Here is a 27,713-nt window from a genome sequence, read left to right on the forward strand (position 1 = left end):
TTCCAAAGCTTTAATGATCCTTTTTTTTTTTTACTCTATCTGGAAAAAAATATCGTGTACAGAAGGCAATATTATCCACTATACAAGTGTGATAAAGAGGCAAGCTAACAATGGTAGACTGGTGTATAATATATGTATGAGCTACAGAAAACTCCATGCTAGTTTTATACTACTTATATTAATTATTCTTGTCAGTTTTTAAATCACCTTAAATGAAAATTCTAAATGGTTTCAGAGAACTTTCTGGACAGCTGGTCTTTACTGCCACCTGCTGTCGCAGTGCTACTGAGATTTTAGGAAAAGTCCAAGGCTGAACCACGAAGAGGAGTTCCTGTCTCCAGATTAAGGACTTTATCAATAATCTACTTTATACACTCTTAAAAATAAAGGTTCCAATTAGAACCAAAAAGGGTTCTAATCAAGGTTTTCAACCTGATGCCATAGTAGAATCCTTATAAGTTACACAAAGAACCCTTTACTCTCAAGTTCTTTAGAGAACCATCTATTTACTGATGCTTTAACATAATTTATCATATGTTATCATAAGTTAACATAAATTATCATAAGTTCTATAAAAAAACAACAACAACAACAACCTTAGTTAGCGCTTTAAGGAACCAAAGTAAGGTTCTTAAGAGTGATGCCAGGAGTACCTTTTCCAGTCCCACAAAGAACCTTATAAGGTTCACTTTAACCTGTAAAGGGATGATACCTTGAAGAACCGATATCCTACACTTCTCTGAAAATCTTATAATGAAACATAAAGAACTTCTTTAATCATCAAAGAACCTTATAGCTCAAGTAAAGAACCCTATACTATGAAAAATGGTTCTTGTGCACGGAGCTTACATGTTCTCCCCGGGGTTTCCTTCGGGTACTCCGGTTTCCTCCCCCAGTCCAAAGACATGCCTGGTAGGTTGATTGGCGTGTCCAAAGTGTCCGTAGTGTATGAATGGGTGTGTGAGTGTGTGTGTGATTGTGCCCTGCGATGGACTGGCACCCTGTCCAGGGTGTACCCCGCCTTGTGCCCGATGCTCCCTGGGATAGGCTCCAGGTTCCCCGTGACCCTGTAGGATAAGCGCTATAGAAGATGGATGGATGGATTTATCTGAAAAAAAAAAAAAAAAAAAAAAAGATTGTCAAATTGATGTGTTTGCATTTATGTGTACAATTTTGCTAGCCAAAATAGGAGTGTAATAAACTAGGGTGTATATATAGCATCTCAGTGCAGGTCGTTTTCACACCGAGTTAAGAATCACGTGTGCATGAGTGGCGGGTCCTCCTCGCGCTGAGTCTGCGCAGGTCCACTGAGCATGCGCAGTAGGATATAAACATAAAGGCGCTGCCCAGCTGCCAAAATGACTGGCCTAAAAGCATGAGTAACGGAACAAATCTCACTTTTACGACAACGTCTTCATGAGACGTTATTTCTGATAACTAAGGTCGTTTGGGGTTCACAGGTCGTTATCCGCCGCGACTCTGAGGTATGTTTTAACTCGTTTATTCCTAACTTTTGCGTGACACTCGCTTCAGTGTAAAACTTCTGCCTGCTAACCGCGCGTGCTAACTCCCGTCAAAGTCCACAGAACAGCTCGAGTCATTTCTATTAGAGCTGAAATTTTTAGATTAAAAATAAAAACCTGTACAATAGATGAACAGATAAAAAAAAGATATGTAAATAATAATCATTTAATAAAGACTTAATAAAGAATTTCATTTAAAAAGTGTAACTGTAGGAGAGACACGATTTGCCGTTTGGACTGAAATATCGCGATATCACAGCAAAGGTCAATGTGAACTGAAGGTTTTTTTTATTTATTTCTACTCTAATGTTATGGATTATTTGGAATATTTATTATCGAAAAGTGTTTGCTCATGCCTACCGAGCCTCGCTGGTGACGTTCCTATTAAAAATAAATAATTATATATAATGCGTGGTCACGCAGTAGTCGAACGAGATGATAAAGTCCTGGCCCATTATCCCAATGCTTATTGTTTGGTACTATTCATCATCCATTGATATCATGTTGTGTTAAGGTATTCTTTTAATATTCCTTAGGGATCATTATAATGGACACAGTCCTGAGCAGGCTGCGAACCCTGACCCCAGATGAGCTGCGGGAGGAGATCACAAGGGCGGGATTGAAGTGTGGACCCATAACTGCCACCACCAGGGGCATCTTTGAGAAGAAACTCGCCCGAGCTCTTTCGGAGGATCAGCCGGGAGAGTGCAGTAGTCCAGAAGTGGACGGCGGTGAACCCAGTAGCTCTTCGGACCACGCTCAGTCTCCACCAGCGAATTCAGAAGCGCTGAGGTTGGACGTGAGTCCTTCAACACGTGTTTCTGAAGATGCTTCTCAACAAGCGTCTCCTGAATCTCCCTCTTTATTTTATGGGGTTTTGCCTCCTCAAGACGATCCGTCGTTCAACGACGGTATGTTCATAAGAGACGTGATTGATCCCAGAACCCTACTTTTCTGTGCAGGTTGTCGTAGACACGTAATAGAGGATGTTATCACTAATCACTTTCGTTTGGTTATAATCTGCAAACAGGATTATATTGTTGTCTTTTCTAACAGGCTTCCTTCATGTTTACGGTGACAAGCAGAAAGCACTAAAAGCAGTCATGACGATGAAAGGTGCACGGTTTAAAGGTTTCTATAACAGAAAGGATGCTGAGGACTTTGCTAAGGGCGTGTATGATGGTGGCGTGACACCCAGCAAAAATTCAGCAGACAAACTCCTCGTTACATTTACAGGTGGGTTTGTTCATCAGACAATGTTCTGAATATAGCACATTAAATAATAATAAAAAAAGAGTTCTTAACGTTGTTTTATTTGCCAGTAAAATGAAACACTAAGGGACGTGCTGTTACTGGAAAGAATTACCTTTGGGGTTAATTAAAACTCCGCTTCGTGGTCGGCCACGTTACACCTCTCCGTCATTGATTAGTTTCCTATAACAGTATGTCTTGTCGTGTTTTATTCCTTATTCCTCTTTAAAAGCTTATTTTCCTGAAATAACTATTAAAGTGTAGGCCACAGACAGGATGAAAAAAAAGTACACTAATATAAATATATATTTCACCTGATTATAAACACATAATATTATGGCCTACTTTCTGTGGAATTAGTCAGGATGATCCAATTGTGTTAAAAATAGGATCCTTTTAGAGTTTACTTTATGTTAGCAAATACATTAATATTTGTATTAGGAGCATGTTCTTAAATCCATGGCATTACTGGCTTGTGTTATTATCAACTAATTATATCCAAGTCATGTGATGAGAGACTAATTTGGCGAAAAATAGCACATCTGTAAAAATGATTTTCATTTGTCCGTCTGCACTTTACTTCAATATGAATACTTCTTATTTATTTATTTATCTAAAAAAAATGTACCCCCAACTATAAATCAAATTAACAGTAGTTAGGATGTTCTAATTTGCCCTTAATATAGCTTACTAAGGACTTTGATATATTTGCCAGCGAAAGATGCTCATTAATCTTTATTATGGCCTGGCTTTGGCTTTTATTGCTTAAGTTATTAGACAGACGAGAGCCAAAAAGAATGGCACTAAAATTAATGTCACTTGGCTGTCAGTACCTAAAATGATAACCTTTGAACCCGTAATGAAAGCGGATGGTTAGTATGGTGTCAATTACGTGATGCTTACTAAACACGTGTTCATAAACATGTTTTACTGCCGTGTGCAAGCTTTACTTGTTTACACTCACAAAATATTAGATGCAAACAGCAGAAAGAGAAAAACAGCTGAAAAAACTAATACAATAGGGTGCGAATACTTATGAGTATGAATACGTTACCGTGTGGCTTTGCTTGTAATGAGTGAATGAAAGTAGCTCTGGTCAGCATGGTCTCGTTTTTGTAATGATTCATATACTTTCTAGCGTTTTATTGATTATATCAATAGCAACCTCAGCATGGCTGTGAAACATCCATTTAATTAGCAGAGAAATCACCAACTTCTGAAACGGCATCTTTGGAGAAGGCTAACGAGTTCAGAAGTCCGCGCGTACAAGACCTGACGACAAAGCTTAGAAGAGCCGTGGAGAATGGAGACCAAGTGGCTTTTAAAGAGCTTGTCTGGGGTAACCCAAGATACCTTATCGGGTCTGGAGACAACCCAACCATTGTGCAGGTAGATAAATGGTAGTGTTTTGAAAACCCATACCACTTTCTTTTTGTTCGACGTTTGTCCAAAGAGTTCGGCGTACAGCATGGTTGCACAATGGACTTAAAGATGTAATGTACGTTCTGCAGGAAGGCTGCAGATACAACGTCCTCCATATAGCGGCAAAAGAGAACCAAGCTGAGATGGCACGTCTTATCCTGGAGACCCTACAGAGCCCGGAGTTCATGCGTCTCATGTATCCGGATGATCAGGAAGACATGCTCTGGCAACGAATCAGCTACATCGTGGACCTGTACCTCAACACGCCTGATAAAGGGGTTAAGTACTGTACAGATATTTTACGGTATTTTCTTCCCGATCGAACTCTTTGGTATTTATTAGACTGCGTTTATGGTGGTGTTTCTACAGAGCAATGAGACGCCGCTTCACTTTGCCTGTAAGTTTGGATGTCCAGAGGTAGTGAACGTCCTTTGTTCACATCCAGACATCGATAAGAACCGTAGGAACAAGTATGGACAGATGCCATTTAGTGTAAGTACAGAATATGTAAATACTAATTAATAAGCATAATGTAAAGATTTACTGCTGAAGTCAGGATGTTCACATGGGGCTGTGTTGAGAGACGAGTTCTGCGCACTTGGTAAGGGTTTAATACTGAAATTATGGTGGAATGGACTATACACAGGTCATTTGCATAATTGGAAAATCTGGAAACAGGAAGAGCGACTTAAATGCACGCGTAACCCGACTCTGAATACGCATACGTTTCCTCGCGTAAACATGAACACAGCTTATAGACTTAAGATGCTATCTCTGAATACGCCCCATAATCCTGTTAATATCTATTTTAACCGCGTGACGAAAAGACCACTGTTCCGTAATCTGCCGTATTCATAGAGCTTATCGTCGAGAGGAGACTCGAGCTCTGTGTGTTTGCTGCTGTTGTCTATCACTATATTGTTCCTGCTCTAACAGGTGATATGTGAACGGAAAAACAAAAATAAGGAAACTAAAGAAAAGATTCAGGAATATTTGCAGGGTAAGTTTGGAAGTGGAGGTAAGCGTACAACAAAAAGCTTAAAGGGAAAAAAAATACAACGCTGATTATTAATTATTATTCTTTTGTCTCAGATCGTTTTTTCGTGCCGTTACTGAGAGCCACAGATAACACTCTTAACCCGGTGATCGGCGCCCCCTGGGCTCCTGGCACCTCTAAATATCGCGATGCGTCACTAATCCCTGGGTTGATGGAGGATCCTAAAAACCCACTGATGACTATTAGGGCATTTGTAGGCCCTCTGAATTTATCCAAGGTAACTCCAGCCCTGCACAGACTTGACTACTTTTGGCATCTGGTGTGTTTGCGGTTGCCTAACCGAGCTCCTTCGTGCAGACAGAAGAGTTTCACAAGCTGTGGAAAACACCGCCTCGTGACCGAGCGAGATACTTTCATCACATTTTGAAATCGGATCCTGATCGGGGAGCGGAGAGAGTAGGAAGGTAGGAGTGTCGTTTTTAAAATTTATCATCGAGAAACCTTCATTTAAGGAAAACGCAACACTGAAACACTGTATCTGCATTATTCCTGTGACAAGTTCGCAGCTGTCCGCTATGACGCACAGCATTGTGGGAAGTGTATGAAACTGAGTTTTAATGAAAAAAAAAAAAGACCAATGTGCCAGTTTAAACCAAAAAGTTCTGGGTCAACTCAGAATGTCATTATGAAATACATCTTGGAAGTCATCGACGATCCCGTGTTAATTCTAAAAAATCAATATGCAAGTTGTTCAGTGTGGATGTTTCCTTTAATGACCGTTAAGTGAAGTGATGAGTAATTTGAAGGTTTTGAGCCTCTGGTGAGTTCTTAACTTTCAAATGAAATGATTTAAATGCATATTAATGTGATTTTTGTTGGCAGGGAATTAGCGCACGAGATGGGGTACCCCTGGGCTGAATACTGGGACTTCTTAAATTGCTTCACCGATCTCTCCACAGAGGACGGCTTGAGCATGTTGGAGGATTATTTGAACAAATCCGTCCAGCAGAAGGACGATATAGAGAAGTGCTTTTTAGATTTGAAAAGTCCTGCTTCACTCACTGGTGAGAGCCAGTTTCACGGGTTTGTCGAACAAGCTCTAAAACTGTGTTCAGGTATAAAGTGTGCGTTTGAAATGACGGGCTCCATTTTGAAGTGACTTGTTCAGGACCTCATTGAAAGTGTAGCTCAGAACATTTGTGATTTTTGTAAAACTCGAGTGTGACCGGAACGCTGACAGTGAAAGGTGCTGAATTGAACGGAGGATGAAACGAGTTTGTATGAATTTATATTCACACGACTCTCCGTAAATTATCTACGTTAAATAAGACGTTTCTCTATGTGGTCATTTCACGATATGTCATTAGACACAGGAAAAGGTTTAGAACGCTTTTGTTCTGTGAATAGGTATTTCTTTCAGAGGAACATACTTAAAGGAAAGACGATTATTATTCAATAAATTCAAGTTGTTTACAGGTTAGGAGTATTAATTTGTTGTTTTTTTCCCAGCTCATAAAAAGGCACCTAAAATCAACACGCTGCTCGATGATCATCTGTCCCCTGTGACGTCAGCGGACCGAGACAGCCGGACTGAAGGAAACGGTTCCGAGTCTTTCATTAACAAGTTTCCGGTGTGTGACCTCAGGAATGAATTCGAGAGGGTTGCCCTGGACCGGACTTCTGGCGCTGAGGATGCGACAGATTCAGGTTTAGGTTGTCTCACTGGGTCTGGTTCTGATGGATTAGATGGAAGCTCTTTAGGAGCATGGGATTGGACCCAGAACGAGGAGGACGACTCCAGCTCGGACGAGTACCACACGGCGGATGAGGACACTGACGCCGTCTGCCAAACCGATAGCAGTAGAGAGCCGTGTACACCACCACGGGCGATTCTGGACCGTACCGGTCCCTGGAACTGTGAGGAAGAAGAGCTCAGCAGCTCTGTGTCTTCCTGCAGTTCTTATAAATCCACACATGGCTCACCTCAACATCTCGAGGCGTTTCAGCCATGTGTTTTTCTCGCCGGGTGAGCTCCACAAAATTTCATGTGGAATTTAATTTGGGAAGTGTAGTGTTCTGGGGGGGGAAAGAACATGAGCTTAAGCGGTCTGTGTACGTTGCGTTCATTTGTTTTTGGTTTCAAAATTTAAAAACGTTCCAATTTATTTTAAAAAAAAAAATATTATTTATTTATTTTTAACGATTTGTGTGTTGGTTAAAAGCAATCTGAGGCGCGCGGTGTGTTGAGAAATTTGAAGAAGGGCTGTAGGCTTCACCACACGATCACAAAATAACGCCAGAAAATTGTCGTATTTTGCTATGTTTTTATTGGCTGCTACCTGCGTGTCTGAACAGAGCATTTATTGGGAACTAAAATGATCAATTGATGCTCGATAATGTTTTTAGTTTAAAAAAAAAAAAAGCAAATGAACTCTCTCTAATCTCGGAAAGTAATTTTTAAGTAGCGTGCGTGCGTGCGTGAATATTTTATTCACTTATAAAGGGACACCATAGCGAATTTACTGTGAAATGTGCTTGCTGTTTCGCTTTAGTGAATCTCCCAGTAAGCTGGACAGTCAGGTGCTGTCAGCACTGACCGGAATAGACGTCGATGAGCAGCGTTTTCCCTGCATTAGCAGATGGAGGAACATTGTTTGCTCATATCCTGAATCTCAGCAGCACCGGTAGGTAAAGCCAAGTGATTGTTTATTTATTTATTTATTTATTTATTTATTTATTTATTTCTGTTTGCAGTCATCTATGTTCAAATGCAGCGTTTAATTCTGGTTTTGTCGTTCAGATGGCCGAGTATTATGGTTACGAACAGACGCACGGAGAGTCAGACGTCCACTCCTCGCAGACTTACACACAGCTGGCTAACGGGCTCGCCCGGCTTCCTCCGCGTGAACAACTTCATGCCTGTGCCGTGTGTGTATAACCAATCACCCAGCAAACACTCCACATGCACTTAAAGACTAATTCTATAGTACACTTTCTGTATTGCTTATTCAAGTCATAATCAATTATTTAAACAACATAATCACACTTAATCTCTTGAAGTTTAGGAATTCTTCAGTTCAGTCAGGTCAGTTAGGATATTTCTGTTGTCCCCCCCCCACCATTTACTTCTTAATTTGTTGTTGGCCATTTCCCACCCACCTCTCCTGTGGCATACAACAGCTAGGATACAGCTGATGGATTAGATGGAAGCTGTTTAGGAGTGTGGGATTGGACAGAGCGAGGCACCGGATAGGGTGTAGGCTAACACATGCTTTTCCAAGACACGCAAAGCCAGCTAACCGCATCTGCGTCACAGGGCGGTGTAACACGTTTGGAAGAATGCGCTATCCGCCGTCTTCTGCATACGTCAGCTCACAGTTGCCCACGATTACCTAGTGTCTCTGTGATTGAGAGGTGAGATTATTATTATTATTATTATTATTTTTTTATCATATATTTTTATATATCACTCCTCCCACACGGAGATCACTGATGTTGCTCCCTTATACTCCCGGTCCAATTCACGATCTCCAGAAGACACTTTTCTGTAGTGCCAATTAGGATATTTAACCAAATTATGAGGAAAATGGTTGACTACATTGAAATGTAAAAAAAAAGAAAAGAAAAGAATTAATCAATAGTTGTATGCTTTGTATAAAAGGTACATTTGTTCTCCTGTGGTCACTAGAAAAGAAAAATAGCTTTAAGGAACATCAGTACCACAGTTGACCAAATATTTGCATGGGAAGAATTCCTTAGTGCTCTGAACATAGTTAATCATCTTTTTTCCAGAACTTTCTGTACTACAGCACCTTACTCAAAGCAATATGCACAAATCAAGACCGATGTTTTGGGTTTTTTTGTTTTGTTTTTTTTTGCCAGAAATGTTTGTATTGCTGAGTAAATCGAGTTTATATGGTGTTTTTGTATTTAATGAATAATTCACGCTGCATTGCCTGACTGTTCACTGTGTATCATAAATAATATATCGGCTTGAGGAATTGCACTACAATTTTTCTATATTATGTCAATATTTGCCAAAGAGATTAAGCATAATGTTAAATGAAAAATAAACTAAGTACACAGGCTTGCTTTGTCACAGGTTTTTCACGTCTTTTATAATACACAGCTTGTCCAAGTTGTTGGCAGAATCTTTTGTTTTGTGTGAAATTGCTATAAAAGATCAAACATTGAGCTCAGCAGTGTTCCCTGATGACATAATTACTTCTGTATGCTCATGGGTCTGTGAAGATCCCTTCAGATGTGTTGTTGGATCTTGCTATAAAGGTAATGTTTACTGTAAAATTGTGCATCATGTTGTGATAATCTGGAAACGAAATGGTTCTGGATACATTGAAGTTTTTCATTCATTCACCTTCAGTAACTGCTTTGTCCTGGTCAGGGTTGTGATGGATCCAGATCCAATCTTGGGAACACTGGGCATGGGAATACACCCTAGATGGGAGCACACATTCAAATCTAGGGTAGTTTAGCATAGCCAATCCAACAACCAACATGCTTAGAACACTATCTGCATTATTATTATTATTATTATTATTATTATTATTATTATTAGAAGTGATCGTACTAGTAGTTGTAGTTGTGATTTTTCCAAATGACCTGTAATCTCAATTGTATTTTTTTTTTGCAAGGTAAACACCCCACAGGGAGTAAGAATTTAAACATTAAGACACAATCTGGCACCCAAAGTCACCCACCCCCTCCCACCACTGCAGTGTTGCAGTTTTAGCTTTGAGCCGCCAGAGGTCGCTGAAGTGGCCCATTCTAGTCATCATCTTATGTAAAGAGTAAAGTGAGCGAAGGTTTTTCAAATGCAGTGGCAATGACTTCAAAATGTAACCTTTACAAATATATTTATAGAGTCGTATGCTTTGAAATTCGATGTGGAGCGTGGATATTTATTATTAATATATATTAATATAATATAATATTGCATCCTAATTTATCTTCGTAAAAGTTGTACAAGGTTGTCATTTGCGAACAAAGGATAAACAAAGGAACACAAACTTTTGTAAAAATGTGTATTTTGATATTAAATTGACTTCTTTTTTTTGTCCACAGCTTTTATTCTTTTAAAATGATGTTTTAAATATAGTTTCATATTGTCATATGGTATTTGGAAAAATTAACCTGTGGAAACTGTTTTGTATATCTAGTGTCTTAAAATGTAAATAACCTACGTTTCTTAATAATAATAATAATAATAATAATAATAATAATAATAATAATAATTATTATTATTATCAATAAGCCTACATTAGAAATTTAATACAGTCACAACTATAAAACAATACAACAGTTGTCAGTACATTACAGTACATGAGCACTTAAAATATATATATATATATATATATATATATATATATATATATATATATATATATATATATATATATATAAATGTATTATCTCCATTTATATTTATCTTCATGCATTCTATAGAGATGCCTCCATACTCAAGAAAATAAATATTTTCATTTTTTAAAACCAAATATCAAAAGGAAAGTGTGTGTAATATGATGATGCAGGCCTCTTTGCTCCGCCTCTAGAAGACTAATGATTCTATTCTGTAAGTGAATCAGATTGCGTGGCATTTGATTCATTTGAAGCGGTTTCTAAATTGTACGTGTTCATTATTTGTTGGTTTACATTTTTTATTTAAAAAAACAAACAAACAAAAAAAAAAAACAGAAGTTATACTGAGATGCGAATCGACTAAACGTCAAACCTGTGCGTCGTTACTGTTATTTCGTTCGAGTCCTCGAATCGCTTCACTCGAGGAAATTTAAAAGAGTCGTTCATTAAGAACCGATTCGTTTGTGAATCGTTTGTACTTTTTAGCTGTAGCGCCAAATTAAATTGAGTTCTCAGGACGAAGAGAGGCAATGAGCAAATTCTTTACCTTCTCTCACTGGTTTTAGAGACTTTAAAAGGGTTATTTTTCTTTAAAAAAAAAAATTAAAAAAAGCTTCTGTATTGTTTGTTGGAAATATGTTGTGTTTTTGGGACTGAGAGGCTGAAGTGTGTGGAAAGAGCGGAAATGGCCACCGGGAGCGGAGAGCGCGTGAAAGCGGGCGCCTACATCCCCGTGTCCATCACCGTCAGTCTGCTGCTGGTGATCTCCACCCTCTTCTTCACCTTCACGTGAGTCAGTGCAGCTGTGGACACCATGCTGTCCTACATCCCATCACATTATATACAGCTATTATAGACTGCATTGTGTGTACACTGTAAAACACTTACTGTACATTTGACACTCATTTCCTTGCACCAGTTACCAGTAAAGTACCAGTAAAAATGTACAAGTCTTAACCAGTGAAACACTACAACTAACTTGCACTGATTCATATATATATATTTATTTTTAGGGCTATTAAAGATTTTATTCCTGAACATTGCATTCACAAAACTTTACACCTCTCCTTATTTAATCAAAAATTAAGGTTCAAGCTGACATTATGTATGCTTGTTTTTCAGTTATTGAGCTTTAAATGAATGCCATTTAATTCAAGTGGTCAGTAAATAACATAATATAATATAATATTAACGATTACAGCAATATATTACTTTTCCATATAATAATAATAATAATAAATGGTTAAGACCCTGGGTTATGGCCCATTGCAATAGTAATGTAACATGATATAGTTGGCTCCAGAGTTATTAGCACACTGGGTAACCGAGGCAAAAAAAAAAAAGGAATAAAGGTTAGATTTCTTATATTTTTATATAAACACATACATTGTAAAGTGCTTTGAGTGTCTAGAAAAGCACTATATAAATGTAACTAACTATAACTGAAGTTTTTTTGTGTGTGGTTTCTCTGTTTTTTCTTAATCTATGAATGAAAAAAAACCTTCATCTAATCCAGTTAATCAGTTTGGAGCGTCTCCTATGGAGCAGGTATAGGGCACGTAAACGTCTCTCACTCTGTCATGCCGTTAGTCTAATGAAGCATTAGTTTTGGGGCAGTTTGCATAAACTCTATTATTCAGTAGATATGATTACACACTGCATTTCAGTATGATTGAAACGCAGATGTTGATTCATTATTGTATGCAAATCTGTCATCAGGTGCTGATGTGTATTCACAGGCAGTCTGCGCTGCAGAAACTGGGGCAGTGTACTACAGCCTGGACCCGATTATATCCAGCTAAAAGGATCAGTTTTTCTAGCAGATGTGCCGGTGCGGGGCGTTTCACAGAATGCATGTCACAACGTTTTGCGCTGAACCCGGTGCTCTTACTGCAATGCTAAATAGAAACCCATGCTCTGACTTTTAATTCACAGTGCGGCTTATAACTGATGCTGTGTGAGGAAGAAGGACGGGATAAAGCAGCATTTGCTCTGTGACCTTTACCGCCATGTTTGTCCCAGTTTGGGTTCATCGTCGCCTGATTTATTGAAACGTCTGCTGGCTCCAGCAGATGGGACGTTGGGGATTAAGATTTGCACGCAGTGCTGTTTGATGTGTACGAGGGTTTAGATCTCTGTGGAGATCGTATCTTTCATACTCGATAGTATTGTTAAATATATTTGAAAACATGTCACATAAGTTACAGCACCGTAGAATTCTCAATTCTGATTGGTCAGAAGGTGTTGGTTCATTTTCTATAACAGCAGTTCGGACAGTAGTTCCGACTTAACGGTTTATATTGTATATGTTGATGTAGTTATCGTTTCTACACTAACAGCGTATAAAGGGATTTCGCACTGCACGTGAGCAGATTTTAAAAACGTGTGTAATCATCGATATCATCTCGGTAGTTTTCTGTGAAGGAGTCTCCAGTCACAGTGCTTTGTACCGGTCAGAGGTAAAGCTGTAATTTGAAGTCTTCCGGAACGGGAAAGTCGGAGGACTTTGTGCATTGCTGCATTAACTCTTATTACGTTTAAGAGAGGGAGAGAGAAAAGAAGAAGCTGTTGAGGGAATGATTCTTTATAGTCGCTATAACGTAAGTGATAACAGGAACTTGTTTTGCGGACGTTCCACAACATTAAACATGACTATAAATTGGAGATATCACCGATACGATACTCAGTGTTGCGCCACGTCGTTGTTGATTATTTTCTACAACGGCATGTCCGAGGCAAGTGTTTTATTCCTTACTTAATTCCTAACGATATAAAGTCCCTAGAAAAAGAGCCCCGACAGTTTTATTTCACCTCTCAGGTCAGAATAACCCGAACGTAATCTCCGTACTGAAGAAGCTACAAGTTTTATATCTTCATTAAAACAAAATTAAGTGAGTCAAACGGACAAGGTGATCTCGGATCGTCCGCTATTCCCGCAGCTGTGGTTTATGATGTGCACATAAAAGTTGTAATAATAAAAAGTGACGAGCATGTAGGGGTGTTTTAATTCAAACAAATTGCGTGTATCCTGGAGCAGTAGGCATCGGATATTAACCTCGATGCAGATTATTTTTCCTCTCACATGAATAATCCCTGGGACTTCGGACGAGAGAAGAGGGTCATACATCACTTTAGATTTCACATCACTCTAACTAGTGTTAGATACAGTGCTTCATTTAGAGAATAAATAGTCTTTATAGGCTTGGGTGTGTTCAATGAAGTAATTATGCTGTTGATATATAACAGCAGAATGGAAAAAGATTTATCACGATACGTTTTGTGGTCGGTTCCCGAGGTTGAATTTGAATTCGATTATGATGTATTAAATATGGAAAAATCCATATTCTGAAACATTTCTAAAACTTAAAATAATCTCGGAAGAAATACTGTGGAGCAGGCGAGGATAGTCGTTCAAACAAATATATTTTGAAATGCATTTTTCGCACTTAAGTTAACCTGGGCAGATTCCTAAAAAAAATCCGTACAGTTCAATTCAATTCACGTTTATTCAGTCCGTCCTGGATTTTCCCATTTTCATGATCGCAGAAATGAATGCAAAACCAGGGAAACTCCACAATATTCACAAGGGCTTGCAATTTTTTAAAAAAATGACCGCAGATTTGGCGAAGACGCTTCATGCGACATCATCACAACACGCCATGTGACGTCATCACAACGCTCATTCAGCCAAAGCCCTCTTCGATTTACGTGCGTTGAACGTGAGTACAGCCAGAAGATCTCATTTACCAACAAACGTCACTGTGATAGACCGCGCGAAACAATTTCCAGTAGTTTTCCACAAAAAAAAACAACAATAAATCGGCAAATTGCATCGCAATTTTTGAAAAAAGCCACATCGATTTCGAGCATCTTTAACCGCAACAATCACACACACTCGCACACAAACAAACAAAAAAAACCCTCTGCGAAATTCTGTATGGACTGTTTCTCTCACAGCAGCCTCACAGAAATCCAGATGTGTTCGATTTAGATCCCTAACGTGCAGTGGCACGGAAGGAAAAACTCCCTGAGAAGACATAAGGAAGAAACCAGACCCAAAAATGCGAACACTGGATAGTAAATATATAAATATTTACTCTTCTACAACTGTAAACTCCAAAATCAACAAATACTACGTGTTGTAAAGGCTGGCTGTATGACCAGATTGTGAATTAGAGTCCTGGGATGAGCAAGAGGACAGTCTTGATGATTACAGCAGCAGTTCTTGGGTACAAATCTACAGAATCACTTGGGTATAAAGTCCAAATCTTTAGGGTATCCATGTGGGTCCAGCACAAAACGAGTCACAGGAAGTGACTGAAACGATGATAGTTCCTGGAACTGAGGTATTCAGTGGCTAAAAGTAGAAAAACAGTGTTACGCAGGAGAGTTCTTGATTCTGATGCGCAGCCCTCTCTGGAAAGAAGCAGCAAGAAAATACTTATTGTCCTTTCCTCTCAGGGAAAATAAATAAATAAATAAATAAATGAAGGCCGTTCGGGGCCTGTAAATAAAATAACCGAAATTCAAGCCTGAAGTGGAGCTCGGCAGAAATGTGCTTTTACAGTAAGAGTCCATCTGAGTAACGCCAAAAATCGTCAAGATTTGAAAGAACCTGTAGAACGCAGTGTTTCTTATAGACAAAGAGCAGTATAAAGACGATGTTAAATGGAAATCAGAACGTGTGTTTTTCTTCTGCGACGTTACATTTTCTACTGAAACAAAGACGTCGGCTGATAAATAACGTACGGTTGAAATCTAGAGGATTCTTTCTGAAAAGAACAGAGTCCGAGTCAATCGTGGAGGACTTCTCTGACTCTTGAATATTATTATTCCCTATTCATATCGCTTCGGATGGCAGAGTGATATAAATAGAAACCTTTTGTTTTTTCATGTTTTATGATGGCCTTAAAAAAAAACAAAACCCTGCACCATTGCGGCGTGGTACATCATTACTGTAGTACACAGCGCTTTTTCAGTCTGCAGTGCCAAGCTGTTATCAAGCAACCTTTTAACACACCCATTTATTATATTAATCTTGTGAGCTTGCCATTGAGATGGATTGTTAAGTGGCTATGTTAATTCAACTACTGAGAGCACTGGAGTCCATCTGCTCAGTGTGTGCGTGCCACCATCACTCCTCTTTATGGAGGATTAATGTTGCGTTTTTGGTTGGAAGTGCAGTTGTCCTTACCAGACCTCCTGCCTTTGAGACAGATACATGCATCTTCCTGAAGCCTCATTTATTAGTTAGTGTGTATATTTATTAGCCACTATGCAAACGATTAACCTTTTAAACTCTTACGAGCCGTCAGCAGGTCTTCGGCTCTGCTCCTCACTCTCATGATATCCGATTCCTTTCACTGTTATTGCTATGGGTTTAATGTTATGTTTTAAGATAATTAACTAAATAAGCTGAGAGTTGAAGGAGTTAAACATTAGCTGTATTTTTTTCATTTAAATTTGTATTTAGAAAGACATTGCTGGATTTATTATTATTATTATTATTATTTTTTTTTCAGAATACTGTAACTCATCCCAGAAATCCACCCCTTCAGTTGTCTGATTTCCGTGATGTGTAAATATAGTTACTGCCCTTGAGCAACACCCTTAACCTTCATCATTTCAGCTCGATGCTTGCTTTGAATTCAGCTTCGCTTTGAATTCACATGGGATCAAAGTCTACTACCATCAGAATTTGGCGAATGAATAGATATAAATGCATGTAGCACAAGGCTCAGGCTTGCACTCGGACACTGAAGGAAGCTTAGATTTAAAGCTGCTCGGCTGTTTCATTAGGAGTTGAATCTCGTCAGGACACGCTGCACATAATAAACTCTCTTTGCTATCCAGATGGTCAGAAATCAATGTTGGTCCAGTCTTGTGGAGGCATCCAGAGTAATCCTTAGAAGTTCTTAAAGGGAACTAGGCTTTGCACTTGTGATTTGTCTTTTAATGTGAATAACGTGCATTATTAGTCCCTGCAGTAATATACAGTGAGGGTAAATACGTATTCAGACATTATTTAATGTGCTTCCCGTGCACAAATTTGCTTCCAATTTACACATAAAGTCTTTGTACTTTGTAACTGATCGGGAATGCATAATATTAAAGATGTACACCGATCAGTCATAACGTTAAAACCACTGACGGGTGACGTGAAGAACGTTGATTATCTCGTTACAGCGGCACCTGTCAAGGCGTGGGGTTTATTTATTAGGCAGCAAGTGAGCAGTCAGTTCTTGAAGTTGACGTGTTGGAAGCAGGAAAAATGGGCGAGTGTAAGGATCTGAGAGACTTTGACAAGGGCCGGATAGTGATGTCTAGACGTCTGGGTCAGAGCATGTCCAAAACGGCAGGTCTTGTGGGGTGTTCCTGGTATGCAGTGGTTCGTATCTACCAAAAGTGGTCCAAGGAAGGAGAACCGGTGAACCGGCGACAGGGTCATGTGCGCCCAAGGCTCATTGATATGCGTAGGGAGCGAAGACTAATCCGTCTGGTCCGATCCCACAGAAGATCTACTGTAGCACAAACTGGTGGAGAAGTTAATGCTGGCCCTGATAGAAAGGAGTCAGAACACACAGAGCATCTCAGCTTGTGTATGGAGCTGCGTATCTGTCGCAGTGCCCATGCTGACCCCCTGTCCATCACCGAAAACACCTACAACGGTCACGTGTGCATCAGAACTGGACCATAGAGCAATGAGAGAAGGTTTCCTGGTCTGATGAATCACGTTTTCTTTTACATCATGTGGATCAAGAAGGTAAGACAGAAGCCAGCAGTCACTGGAAAAGAGTTGCAGGAGGACCTGAAAGCAGCAGGAACGACAGGAAACAATAAGTGAGAAAATAAAACCCTAAAAAAAATACATAGTCCACTACTAATAAGTTATTTTATTCATGTACTACACAATTTTATCAAGTTCACGCTTGATGACAAAATCATTTTTTTTCCAATTCTGTTTTAGAAATCTAAAACGTTAAATAATCAAATAATATAACATTTTTCACGTGCTGTGACGTGATTAATTAGGCTCACGTGTGTTGTGTGTTCATACAGTAACTGCTGCTTTAATTAGAAAATAAGAAGCAACATTTTGCTGAATATTAATGAAGAATGATGCAGCCTTTGTTTAACAAAATAAAAACAGCTCTTTGTGGTGGACTCAGTCCTGCTGTATCTGGAAAAGAAATATATAGTCCATCCATCCATCCATCCATCCATCTTCTATACCGCTTTATCCTTTTCAGGGTCACGGGGAACCCTGGAGCCTATCACAGGGAGCAAATATATAGTCCAACTAGGGGGGAAAAAAAAGGAAGCAAAAAGACAATTATTTAGTGGCGCAGGCAACGTATGTGACCAGCAGTGCCTTGACAACACATCCTGAGTGAAATGATTCAGCTGTACGTAAATGGCACTAACATTAAACAGAATTCAATAGGATTTAATAAGCTCTCAGACCACTGGGAAATTGTTGGCCCTGTGCCATTGTTTACTTTCCACTATAATAAATAAAGTCTAGAGTGATGAACAGCATTAGTCAGATTTTTGACTTGATGAGGATTCACGAGGTCCAGTGGCTCGTTACGGCCATCCCCCAGGTGCCGAGAGGAATCTAAATCCTAGCACAGAGGACGAGGACAGAGAAAAAGTAATAACTCCCCAAAATGGATGAAAATTTGTGGATGATGAGATGTAAACAGTTTCATGTGGAATTTTGATTTCTCAGTTTTTTGGTTTTTTTTCTAAAGATATATCCATCATCGGATACCACTACATTCTCGCAGAAAAACTGGTGATTCTTGATGTTTTTCACATGCACATTGCCTCTGATAAGCGGCTTCCTGTGTGATCCCTGATCCCGATTCGGTAATCTGGGGATTATGGAAATGCAGCTGGCGCAGCGCAGACATTTATTTACTCTCTACCAACCCCCCCGACACCCCCCCCCCCCACCTTCTGACCTCCATTCCTGCACATAGCCGCAAATAAATAAGGTGGACACCGAAGGAGCTGCTGCGCCCTGTGGTTCGTGTCACTGAACGGATGCTTTGTGGGTGGAGATGATCCGAGAGTGTCCTGTAATAATAAATCATGCTTCTCATATTCCATCCTTTAATCCAGCTCAGTTCAGTTGTGTCTGTATAGCACTTTTAAGAGTAGATTTTCTGACGAAGCAGCCTTACAGAATTATTCCTGGATGTAGATTTAGATCCATAATGAGTAAATGAGCGGCGCTGAGAACGGAAATGAGAACGGAACCCGTCCTCTTCGGGGCGACACCGGATAGTGGGATTGATAATCATTACTATACGTTTTCTATAACGTAAAGTTGTATATAATATTCAGTCAGATTGTACTTTGTGTGCTGTAAGTATGCTCAGTGTGAGTATGTTGTGAATACGAGTCCTTGAATGAGCACAGGACTGTGTTTACGACTACAGCAGCATTTCTTAGGTACTTAAGGTTCTTAAGTCTACAGTATCAAGGTGAGATTGAGGCACACAATCTTAGTGGGACTGTTAATACTTTACTTCAGTAAATAGCACTAAAATAGTTTTCTTGGCAGCAGATTATTCATGCTATAGAATGTTATTAATTAAACCTAGATGTGCAGTTTGCCATTAAAACCCATTGTCTTCCATTCTGTAACTGGTACACGTAGATCTGCTGTATATAATCGCAATGTTGTTGTTTGTTTTTTTTTGTTTTTGTTTTGTTTTTTTTAAGTGTGTGCATTTGATCTACCGCACCATCAGTCGTCGAGTGGATTCGTGATTACCTTTCCATTTAATCTTCTTCTGCCATTGAATCGTCCCCTCATCTAATACTATTATTTTTTTTTTTCATCCACACTTTCATCTTTATCTACACTTTCATCTTCGTACCCTGAACGTATATTGTACCCCCAGGCACTAAGGGCAGACGAAGCGTTAGACGGCTAGAAAGATCTCACCATCATCTGATCAAAAGAAGCTCCATCCGATTCAAATTTAAGCGGCGTGCTGGTGACCGTTCCTAGATGATGCCGCTGCACACCTCGTCACAATGCACTGAAGTAGCCATCGAGGAATACTTGTCTGTCATTGTAAGCACGAATCCATTCTTCTCGTGTCTCGCAGGTGTCCTTGGCTCGCTGAGAACGTGTCTCTTGCTTTCCCTCCGTGCGTCGGCATCACGTTCTTATTTGTCCTGGCGAACTTCACCATGGCAACGTTCACGGATGCCGGCGTGCTGCCGAGGGGTCAGGAAAACTCAGTTTACCAGATCACATTAAAACATGCATTAATAACGGGCTGTTATGATGAACAAAAATGCGTGATATTTATTTGATGAAAACTCACTGTATCGCTGCCGTTTCTCTCGTAGCTAACGAGGATGAAGACAAGGACGATGATCTCCGTGCTCCCCTTTATAAGGACGTGGAGGTCCGGGGAATCCAGTTTCGGATGAAGTGGTGTGCCTCCTGCAACTTTTACAGGCCCCCTCGCTGCTCCCACTGTAGTGTGTGTGACCACTGTGTGGAGGTGAGTGAGTGTGTGTGTGTGTGTGTGTGAGAGTGTGTGTGTGTGTGTGTGTGTGTGTGTGTGTGTGTGTGTGTGTGTGGACAGCCTTTGTGCATACTTTTTTAAACTACATTTTTTTTGTGTTATGACCTTGAACTAAAATGGACTTATATGTCATGAATCTACACAAAATAGCCCATAATATCGAAGTGGGAGAATAGTAAACGTTGTGATTGCGTAAGTATGTACTCCCCATTGTGTGAAACCCCTGAATTAGTTCTGGTGCAACCACTTACCATCACGTCACGTTATTATTCGGATGAATTGCAGTTGATGTACTTTAAATGCACCTGCTTCTGGAAGGCCCCAGTAATTGTTAGAGAACACACCTAAACAAGCAGCATCATGAAGACCAAGGTAATAAAGTCCTGGACGAAGTTCCGGGAACATATCAAGCTGGGTTTTTAAAAAAAAAAAATCATCCTTTCTGTCTTTCCTTATTTTAAATCCGTTATTAAAAATGGAAAGGATACTGTACGGCATAACGGCGACTCTGCCTAGAGGAAGCTGTCCACCTAAACTCAGTGACTGGGCGAAGACGGAGTTAGACATGGAGGTAAGGTTGTAACAGGACAAAACGTGGAACAGTTCGAGGGGGTGAATACTTATGCAAAGCACTGTATGTGCACGAAAGAGAGCGTCAGACAAGCAGGTTAAGCCACTTTGCCGTTATCATTTTGTTCTTTTTTTAGATACAATCTGCACACAGTCAGCTGCGTTTCGGAAACCAACCCAGTGTTATGAATTGTGTGCCATTCATTAGCCGGTGTGTGCTCAGGAAAAGAAGAAGGAGAAGGAGAAAACTGCAGCTGCTTAAAATTCCTCACAGCAGCCTGCTGTTTGCATGCATTAGAAATGCAAAATAAGTGAGAAACTGATTGCAAATACAATTAGCATTATCATAATAATTAGCATTATTATTATTATTATTATTATTATTATAATGCTAATTCCGCTCTTATGACAGCATCCAATGAACATGAAATTTGACTGTGTTTTGTAATTGTCTTTCATTTTCAGTGTTTCATGCTTGGATATGACATTGGATTCTCAACCATGCTAAATAAATTGTTCCCAGGACTTTGACCATCATTGCCCCTGGGTGAACAACTGCATCGGGAGAAGGAACTACCGTTTCTTCTTCCTCTTCCTGCTGTCTCTCAGCATGCACATGGTGGCCATTTTCTCTGGGGGTCTCCTGTATGTACTGGACCACCTGGAAGCCCTGTGGGAGCCACGTACAACCGTCACGTATCCTGACTCCGTACAGCTCTATCAGTTAACGATCTTTTTTCAGGAATGCGACGAATGAATATTTAAGCAAACGGCGCCGGTGCGCATGCACGAACACATTGGTTTAACTGTTTAGTTCTGTGTGGATCATTTCACCAGTTGCTCCTTGACATCACTGGGTCAGCCTGTCCATCATGAGCATGTCAGGCCTTTTCTTCATCCCCGTTATGGGATTGGCATGCTTCCATACGGTCCTGGTGGCAACAGGACGAACCACAAATGAACAGGTGAGATGAGGGAAATGTGTGACCATTCACCTAAAACCATAAGAACCTAAGATCATAGTTTGGACTCGGGGGGGAAATGGCTGGTTTACCGAGATATTGGGCAGAAATCCACTGATGCAGAGATACTAAAAATTAATTGGTCTTCGTTACAGGTGACTAGAAGGTTCCAAGGAGGGGCAAATCCCTTTACACGTGGCTGCTGCGGCAATGTGGAGTTTGTTCTGTGTAGTCCTATTGCTCCAAGGTACAACACTGTCATCGTGTGGCTCTGTAGTGTCCAGTCCATCTTTGGTCATGTGCCATGCTGTAAATGTCCATTTTCTGCTTCTTTTCACTGGCAGATACACCAGGGATGTGGGAAACAAGCAGACTGTCCGTATACAACCACCATTCCAAACACCAGAGTCCCTGAAAATGTCACCCATAAAAGTTGAAGACAATGGGTTCCAAACTGAAATGACTTCTGTAACGGTAATACACGTTCCCGATCCTATTTTAATGTACGATTCAAAAATGAAATCGAGCATGAGTAACCCAATGAGCCACGTTAGGAATATGAGTGGGCAACTGTGTGAATTGAAACCCCTAATTTAACAGGTATTTACCACCTCTCTTTTTGTCCTCTTAAATTATACCTTATAAGCTAGTGAAGAGCCTATTCAAAGACTTTAATCAAGGCATGTGAACGTGACACAGACATTAACCATCTGCCCAGTTGCTTTTGCTTCCTCCGTAACTGCAAGAGAGAGATATCGCAGTGTCTGTGATGGTGCCTTAACTGTAGACGTGAAGGCCCATTTACTACACTTATAATGGATAGGTCCGTGTTTGTCCTCTGCTAGCGTCGGTCTTCAGGAGAACGAGATGTCCCCGAGTGTAAACAGCTGAACACACCACCTCCTCTGGCACCCAAACCCGACCCAGTTCTGCTCAAGAGCCACCTGGGCACGTTGCAAGGTGGACGTTCCTGTCTCTTTTGCACCCTTGATATTATATTAATCAACGGTGGTGTTTTAGAACGCACACGTAAACTTCAAGTTGGAGTTATAATAGAAAGTCACACACGTGTTTTTCTGCTTTAGAGAGCTTCCAATGCAAAACCGCAGTTCCGTCTGCCCAGAGCACCATCGTTCCGACTGTCGAGTCGTCTTCCAGAGTGCATTATCAAGTTCCCAGGGAGCAGGTGAGTGGAAAATGGGGCTGAAGTCAAGAAATCTAACAGGTTGAGGGAAGTAAAAAAAAAAAATAAGACTAGACTGAGCCAAGATTGAGTCTGAAAGAGAGGAAGAACTTTTAAGACCAGGATAGACGAAATATTGAGTCCCCTTCTAGACCAGGCCTCAGAAGGATTGTTCCAGCATCCAGGGCAGTGGTAGCTCAGGGGTTAAGGCTTTGAGCTGATTGGTAGCTTGTAAATTCAAATCCTGCTGCTACCAGTCTGCCAGTTTTGGGTCCTTGACCAAGTCCCCTTCAAGACCAGGCCTTAAAAGACAAGTTCAAGCAGCCAGGGAAGTGGTAGATTGTAGTCATTAGTCATTAAGCAAGCCCTTAACCCTGAACTGCTCAGCTGTACCACGTGTCAGTCACTTTGGGTAAAGTGTCAGCCAAGTGAAAGAATGTAAATGCTTTTAACCGTATCCTTACCTACCGCATTTGTTGCATACGTGTGACTGCATCAAACAGAGATTTCAACATATTTCCATAAACAGAAAAAATGAAGATCTAAAATGAAAAGAGCCAAGGAACACTTTTAAACCTTTTAATACCTGGGGTAATTTTCGATCCCGACGCCATCGATTCACGTTTTCAAGTGCAAGACCTTTACCAATTCAAGGCAATTTCTTTCTTTTCGTCACATCGCCTGGTTCCTTGTTCATTTCCAGTTCAATTCGATTTTAAAGCATTTCATGCACGCACTTTATTATTGACGTGCACAGACCATGTTCTGCTCCCATTCACTTTGAGCTACATCGACTATGAATGTCCCTCATTCACTTTGTACAATGAGTTTGAACATATTAAAGGATTGGTTCAACTGGGGTATACGGGGCAGTGACGTTTGGTCAAGTAAAGCGTTCAAAACATCACATAATGCGTTAAATCTAGAAGTTACAGATTTATGTAAAGACGAGTGTTGTTTTTTTAATGATGCTCGAGGCCAAATGAATCATAAATGTCCTAGACTGATGCAAGTTTGACACAAGAGAAAAAATTTGGGCCTGATCACTGCGACGTCTTCTTGATAAATTCCGTCTTTATTTAGATGGAGTGTACGAAGGACCCCCAGCTCCACATTAGTGGGTTTGCCCAGGATCCTTTTTTTGAATCTGGAAAGTGGCAAATGGAGAAGCGGACTCCCATCTCTACCCACCTGGCAATGCAGTCCAGCACACTTCCCGTGAACACACTCATTCTGAACTCCCGCGCGCTCACTTTGAAACATGCCCACTGCAGACGAAGCCATCAGTGTCCTGATTCTGTGGCATCTTCCTCCACCCAGGGCATCCTCAGCCTCTCCTGTGACAGCCTCCTCGGCCCAGCACAATGCGGGAGTTTCAAAGTGAGCTACCTGCCTTCTTTCCTTCCCTTAGATCTAGGTTTGTCCGTCAGGTGCCCGGCAGACTCACCCTCCCGTACCTGCAGCCCGGGTTTCACTGGCATGAGCAGGCAGTCTCCTGTGCACTATGACAGCCTTCCCAAACATGCCATGAGCTCTATCCAGGAACGGCATGAATTGGAGGAGCGAGAAAAGCAGCCGTCTTTGCTTCCCATTCGGGATATGTCTGTCTACGATACGCCCAGTGGGTGCAGCGTGCCATCCCGGAGGCCCACTCCACCTGCCTATGGCTCTCGAGAGTTCCTCATGAGCAGCGCAGCGTACGGCTATGCCTCCTCGCTTCGACGGGCATCCAGGACTTCCAGCTCGTCCATGCATGCCAACATGGCCCTCCAGAGTCGTTCACTCTCGCCCTCGGCCTGTAGTTCTCTGGAGCGCCTTGCTCAGCACTCAACTTCGTCTGTTCCCTGCCCGATGCCCAGCTCCTCCTACACAGCTCAGAAAGCTCTGGCTTTCACTACCTCAGAGAGAAAAGACTCCGGTCCGTAGTACGAGTCCCTGATTCTCCCAGTCTGTGTACAGCATATACAGTATTTATGATGTCCCATTTATCATTGTTTGACTTCATATGCAAATATTCACCAAAATATGTCTATAACTTTTTTTTTTTTTTTTTTTACAGATTTATTAGAGATATTAGTTACCAATGCTTCCCATTAGCAGAAAACCTTATCAGCTTCATTGATAGACATATAACATTTGCTGTTTGTTCTCTTCTGAAAGGAAGTGAGAACAGTTTCATGCATTCATGAATTCATTTTAGTAGTTAAGTGTGCTCAGTGTAATTTGTTGTTTGGGTTTTTTTTTTTGCTTCTTTTTTGTTTTAAAGCAACGCTCCATGAATGTTAAGTTGGAACACGTTCTGTAAATTTTGGCAAAATTCTTATCACATTTTTATTGCTGTCAATAAAATGTCTACTCGGAGATTAAACCCTGGTCTCTGTGGCATCCCAGGCTCTGCAAACAGGAGATAATATGAATGTGGATTCGCCACATCCAAACAATCAGGACAAAAAAAAAAAAAAAAAAGCATCTCTTATCATTGTCTGTCAAATATATTGCCTGTCAATACAGGAAGCTTTCCCTTTTGCACTAGCATCGAGGCATTGCACATACATGTGGTTTGGAAGCGTGATTTGAAGGGAACTGAAGGAAGGAGCAGAATTTGTTTTGAATTTTGAAGGTCAAAATGTCAGCTAGCTTCATCAGCTAACTTCCGTGAACATTACTAGCTATAGTTTTATATACAGTGTAGGTCAGAGGTTTGTAGCCGTCACCCTGAACATTCGAGTGTTTTCCTTGCTCTAGCTACGTTATTTAGAAGCGTTGAAGTAGCTAAGCTATCAGCTAAAATGTGTATTTTTTTCCAAGTACCAAGCTACTTGTTTCACCACGTAGCCACACCGCATTTGAGCTTTTCACAAAATTCGACATTATTTTTCTATTAAAAAAAAAACACCAACCTGCTCATCCTGTCCATGACAATATTTTATTAGCTTATCGTTTATTAGCCTTTGCGTGGTTAGAGCTCCCTCTTCTGTTCATGCATGGAAGTAAACGTTGATTATGACTTGTTCTTTTAGGAAGCATGATGCTCTTTAGTACAGCGTAATGCTCATTATTAGTCTTGATGTATATTTTGTTCGATTACACATATACCATATATTACTGTTATGTCTAATGATGATCCATCATCTTGTGATAAGGGCTGCCAGCTGTTGGAGGATAGGATTGCGAAGAAGACGTTCGCTCATTTTTAAAGGCGGTTTTGACATGTTACAGTGGTATTTGTCATTATAGAGCTTGGTGTTCATCTGCATAATATCAAAGACCCACTGTTTCTCCAGCAAGCGCCAGTTACAGACTAAAAAGATAGTCTGACAGTCCACAGATACTTATCTCAGCTCAATTGTGATTGGTAGATTTTAAAATGATTCAGTCTGAATGCTATTTACCATGGCTTAGCTGTCAAGAAACTATCCTTCTTTAAATTGTCTGTTTCCTTGCATGTGCAAATACACAGATGCAATTTCCCAGTATATCTTTCATCTCTGAAATCCAAAATCTATCCAAAGACAAAACAGAGCGCTCTGCGAAGCTGGAGCAGAGTACACAGTGATCAAAAGACTAGCTCTAATTAGTCTATAGCCAGGCGCTACATTTGAATCTCTCTTTTTTTTTTTTCCCGCTCAAAGAAAGAAAATGTAACGGTCTGGTGAGCTATAGTGTCATCAAGTGTCCGTAGTTCTTATTATATAACGCCATAGGGGTCCCATTCCAGTCCTGGAGAGTTTAGCATTAGCATACCACTACCCTGTAACTTACTCATTAGTAAGCCTTTTATGAGCTGAATCTGATGTGTTGACCAAAGGAAAAAACACTGCTGGGATGTCGCCCTTTAGAGTCTGGCGTAACTGGTTATATATACATATACTGTGTGTGTGTGTGTGTGTGTGTGTGTGTGTGTGTGTATATGGACTATATGGAAGGGGTCAATAGTTAGGATAAATCTAGACATTATATGAGGTCATAGAAGGCAGTGTTTCTGTGTTGAAGCCAGTTCAGACTTGGTAACTAGCTGATGAGATGAATCGAATGTGGGAACACGGAAAACACTAAACTGTGTAAGATAGATGCACCACAAGCAGGATTGAGAAACTTTCATATATGGAATGAATTTGGGAATTATGTCAGCTGGGAATTTGGGAATTATGTCAGCTGGTGTTCTGAAATCGTCAAAACATACAGAGTACAAAACATACAGTATTGACAGCTTTACACTCCATGATTATCAGCCTGATTGTAAGATAATTCTTTGGTTGTGAGTCAAGATCGGTGGTCTTGGTCTTTAGCACCATTGTGACCAAAGACAGCAGCCATCCATGGCCAGGAGTCGAGAGCAAAAACTGCGCATGTTCTCTCGATTGGAGAGCAGACACTAGCTAATCGCAGGCAACTATAAGCATAAGTATGCAGAAGAGGGCAAATAGCACTTTCCTCCGAGTGTATAACACTTCCCAGTGATGTAGCATGATCAGCGGTTCAACATGTGGTTGTCCTTCCCAATTTATACTTTGTAGTCATGTAATAAGGGAGAGTTAGCCCCCTAAATGAGGACTGCATAGGATTATCCGAAACTTATTGGACTGCTACAAAAAGGGCTGTGGCAATGGCAAAATGTAAAGAAAACACACTAATAGATAAATAAATATATACTTATTTTGAGCAGAAATGTTTATGGATTGGACCGATTGATTACGTAAACTGAAAATAGTAGTTTTCTTTCATTCCAGCTCAAAATATTCTTGGGTTCGTCTAGCACGGTAATAAAAACAGTTTGGGAAAAGAGTCCCAAACACATGAGGATATATAGACAAAGAAGTTGTGAAGAAATCTGACACTCTAATATGAGGACAGCAGGGTATTAGGAGGTAAAGG

The 27,713-nt window shown here is 40.4% G+C and overlaps 2 protein-coding genes across 3 annotated transcripts; both read left to right on the forward strand.

Annotated features, from left to right (window-relative positions):
- Window positions 1–1,314: 1,314 nt before the first annotated feature.
- LOC128620727 (ankyrin repeat and LEM domain-containing protein 2) lies at window positions 1,315–9,281 on the forward strand. Of its 2 annotated transcripts, none has more exons than XM_053645970.1 (13): window positions 1,315–1,484; window positions 2,060–2,434; window positions 2,580–2,759; window positions 3,973–4,163; window positions 4,286–4,474; window positions 4,566–4,688; window positions 5,133–5,196; window positions 5,289–5,470; window positions 5,551–5,657; window positions 6,076–6,257; window positions 6,703–7,219; window positions 7,746–7,877; window positions 7,994–9,281. In XM_053645970.1, exons 2-13 carry the CDS (start codon window positions 2,071–2,073, stop codon window positions 8,163–8,165), a joined length of 2,403 nt encoding a protein of 800 aa, XP_053501945.1. In that variant the 5' UTR covers window positions 1,315–1,484; window positions 2,060–2,070; the 3' UTR covers window positions 8,166–9,281. The 2 variants fall into 2 exon arrangements, with proteins under 2 accessions (XP_053501945.1, XP_053501946.1); XM_053645971.1 differs by having other exon boundaries at window positions 3,976–4,163.
- Window positions 9,282–10,899: 1,618 nt separating this feature from the next.
- zdhhc8a (zinc finger DHHC-type palmitoyltransferase 8a) lies at window positions 10,900–25,288 on the forward strand. Its single transcript, XM_053646005.1, has 10 exons — window positions 10,900–11,358; window positions 19,695–19,816; window positions 19,942–20,099; window positions 21,217–21,389; window positions 21,556–21,658; window positions 21,811–21,902; window positions 22,000–22,129; window positions 22,501–22,615; window positions 22,741–22,841; window positions 23,922–25,288. Exons 1-10 carry the CDS (start codon window positions 11,255–11,257, stop codon window positions 24,762–24,764), a joined length of 1,941 nt encoding a protein of 646 aa, XP_053501980.1. The 5' UTR covers window positions 10,900–11,254; the 3' UTR covers window positions 24,765–25,288.
- Window positions 25,289–27,713: the final 2,425 nt, after the last annotated feature.

This window comes from Ictalurus furcatus, chromosome 16 (assembly GCF_023375685.1).
Source record: "Ictalurus furcatus strain D&B chromosome 16, Billie_1.0, whole genome shotgun sequence".
NCBI lineage: Eukaryota > Metazoa > Chordata > Actinopteri > Siluriformes > Ictaluridae > Ictalurus > Ictalurus furcatus.

What these genes read in the sequence shown, in the direction of transcription:
- LOC128620727 (XM_053645970.1), top strand. Translation starts at nt 2,071, where the DNA reads ATGGACACAGTCCTGAGCAGGCTGCGAACCCTGACCCCAGATGAGCTG. An exon ending in ATGGACAGATGCCATTTAGT is followed by an intron (nt 4,689 to 5,132) that starts GTAAGTACAGAA and finishes CTGCTCTAACAG; the next exon opens with GTGATATGTGAACGGAAAAA. An exon ending in GATTCAGGAATATTTGCAGG is followed by an intron (nt 5,197 to 5,288) that starts GTAAGTTTGGAA and finishes CTTTTGTCTCAG; the next exon opens with ATCGTTTTTTCGTGCCGTTA.
- zdhhc8a (XM_053646005.1), top strand. Translation starts at nt 11,255, where the DNA reads ATGGCCACCGGGAGCGGAGAGCGCGTGAAAGCGGGCGCCTACATCCCC. An exon ending in GACGAACCACAAATGAACAG is followed by an intron (nt 21,659 to 21,810) that starts GTGAGATGAGGG and finishes TCTTCGTTACAG; the next exon opens with GTGACTAGAAGGTTCCAAGG. An exon ending in CCACCTGGGCACGTTGCAAG is followed by an intron (nt 22,616 to 22,740) that starts GTGGACGTTCCT and finishes TTTCTGCTTTAG; the next exon opens with AGAGCTTCCAATGCAAAACC.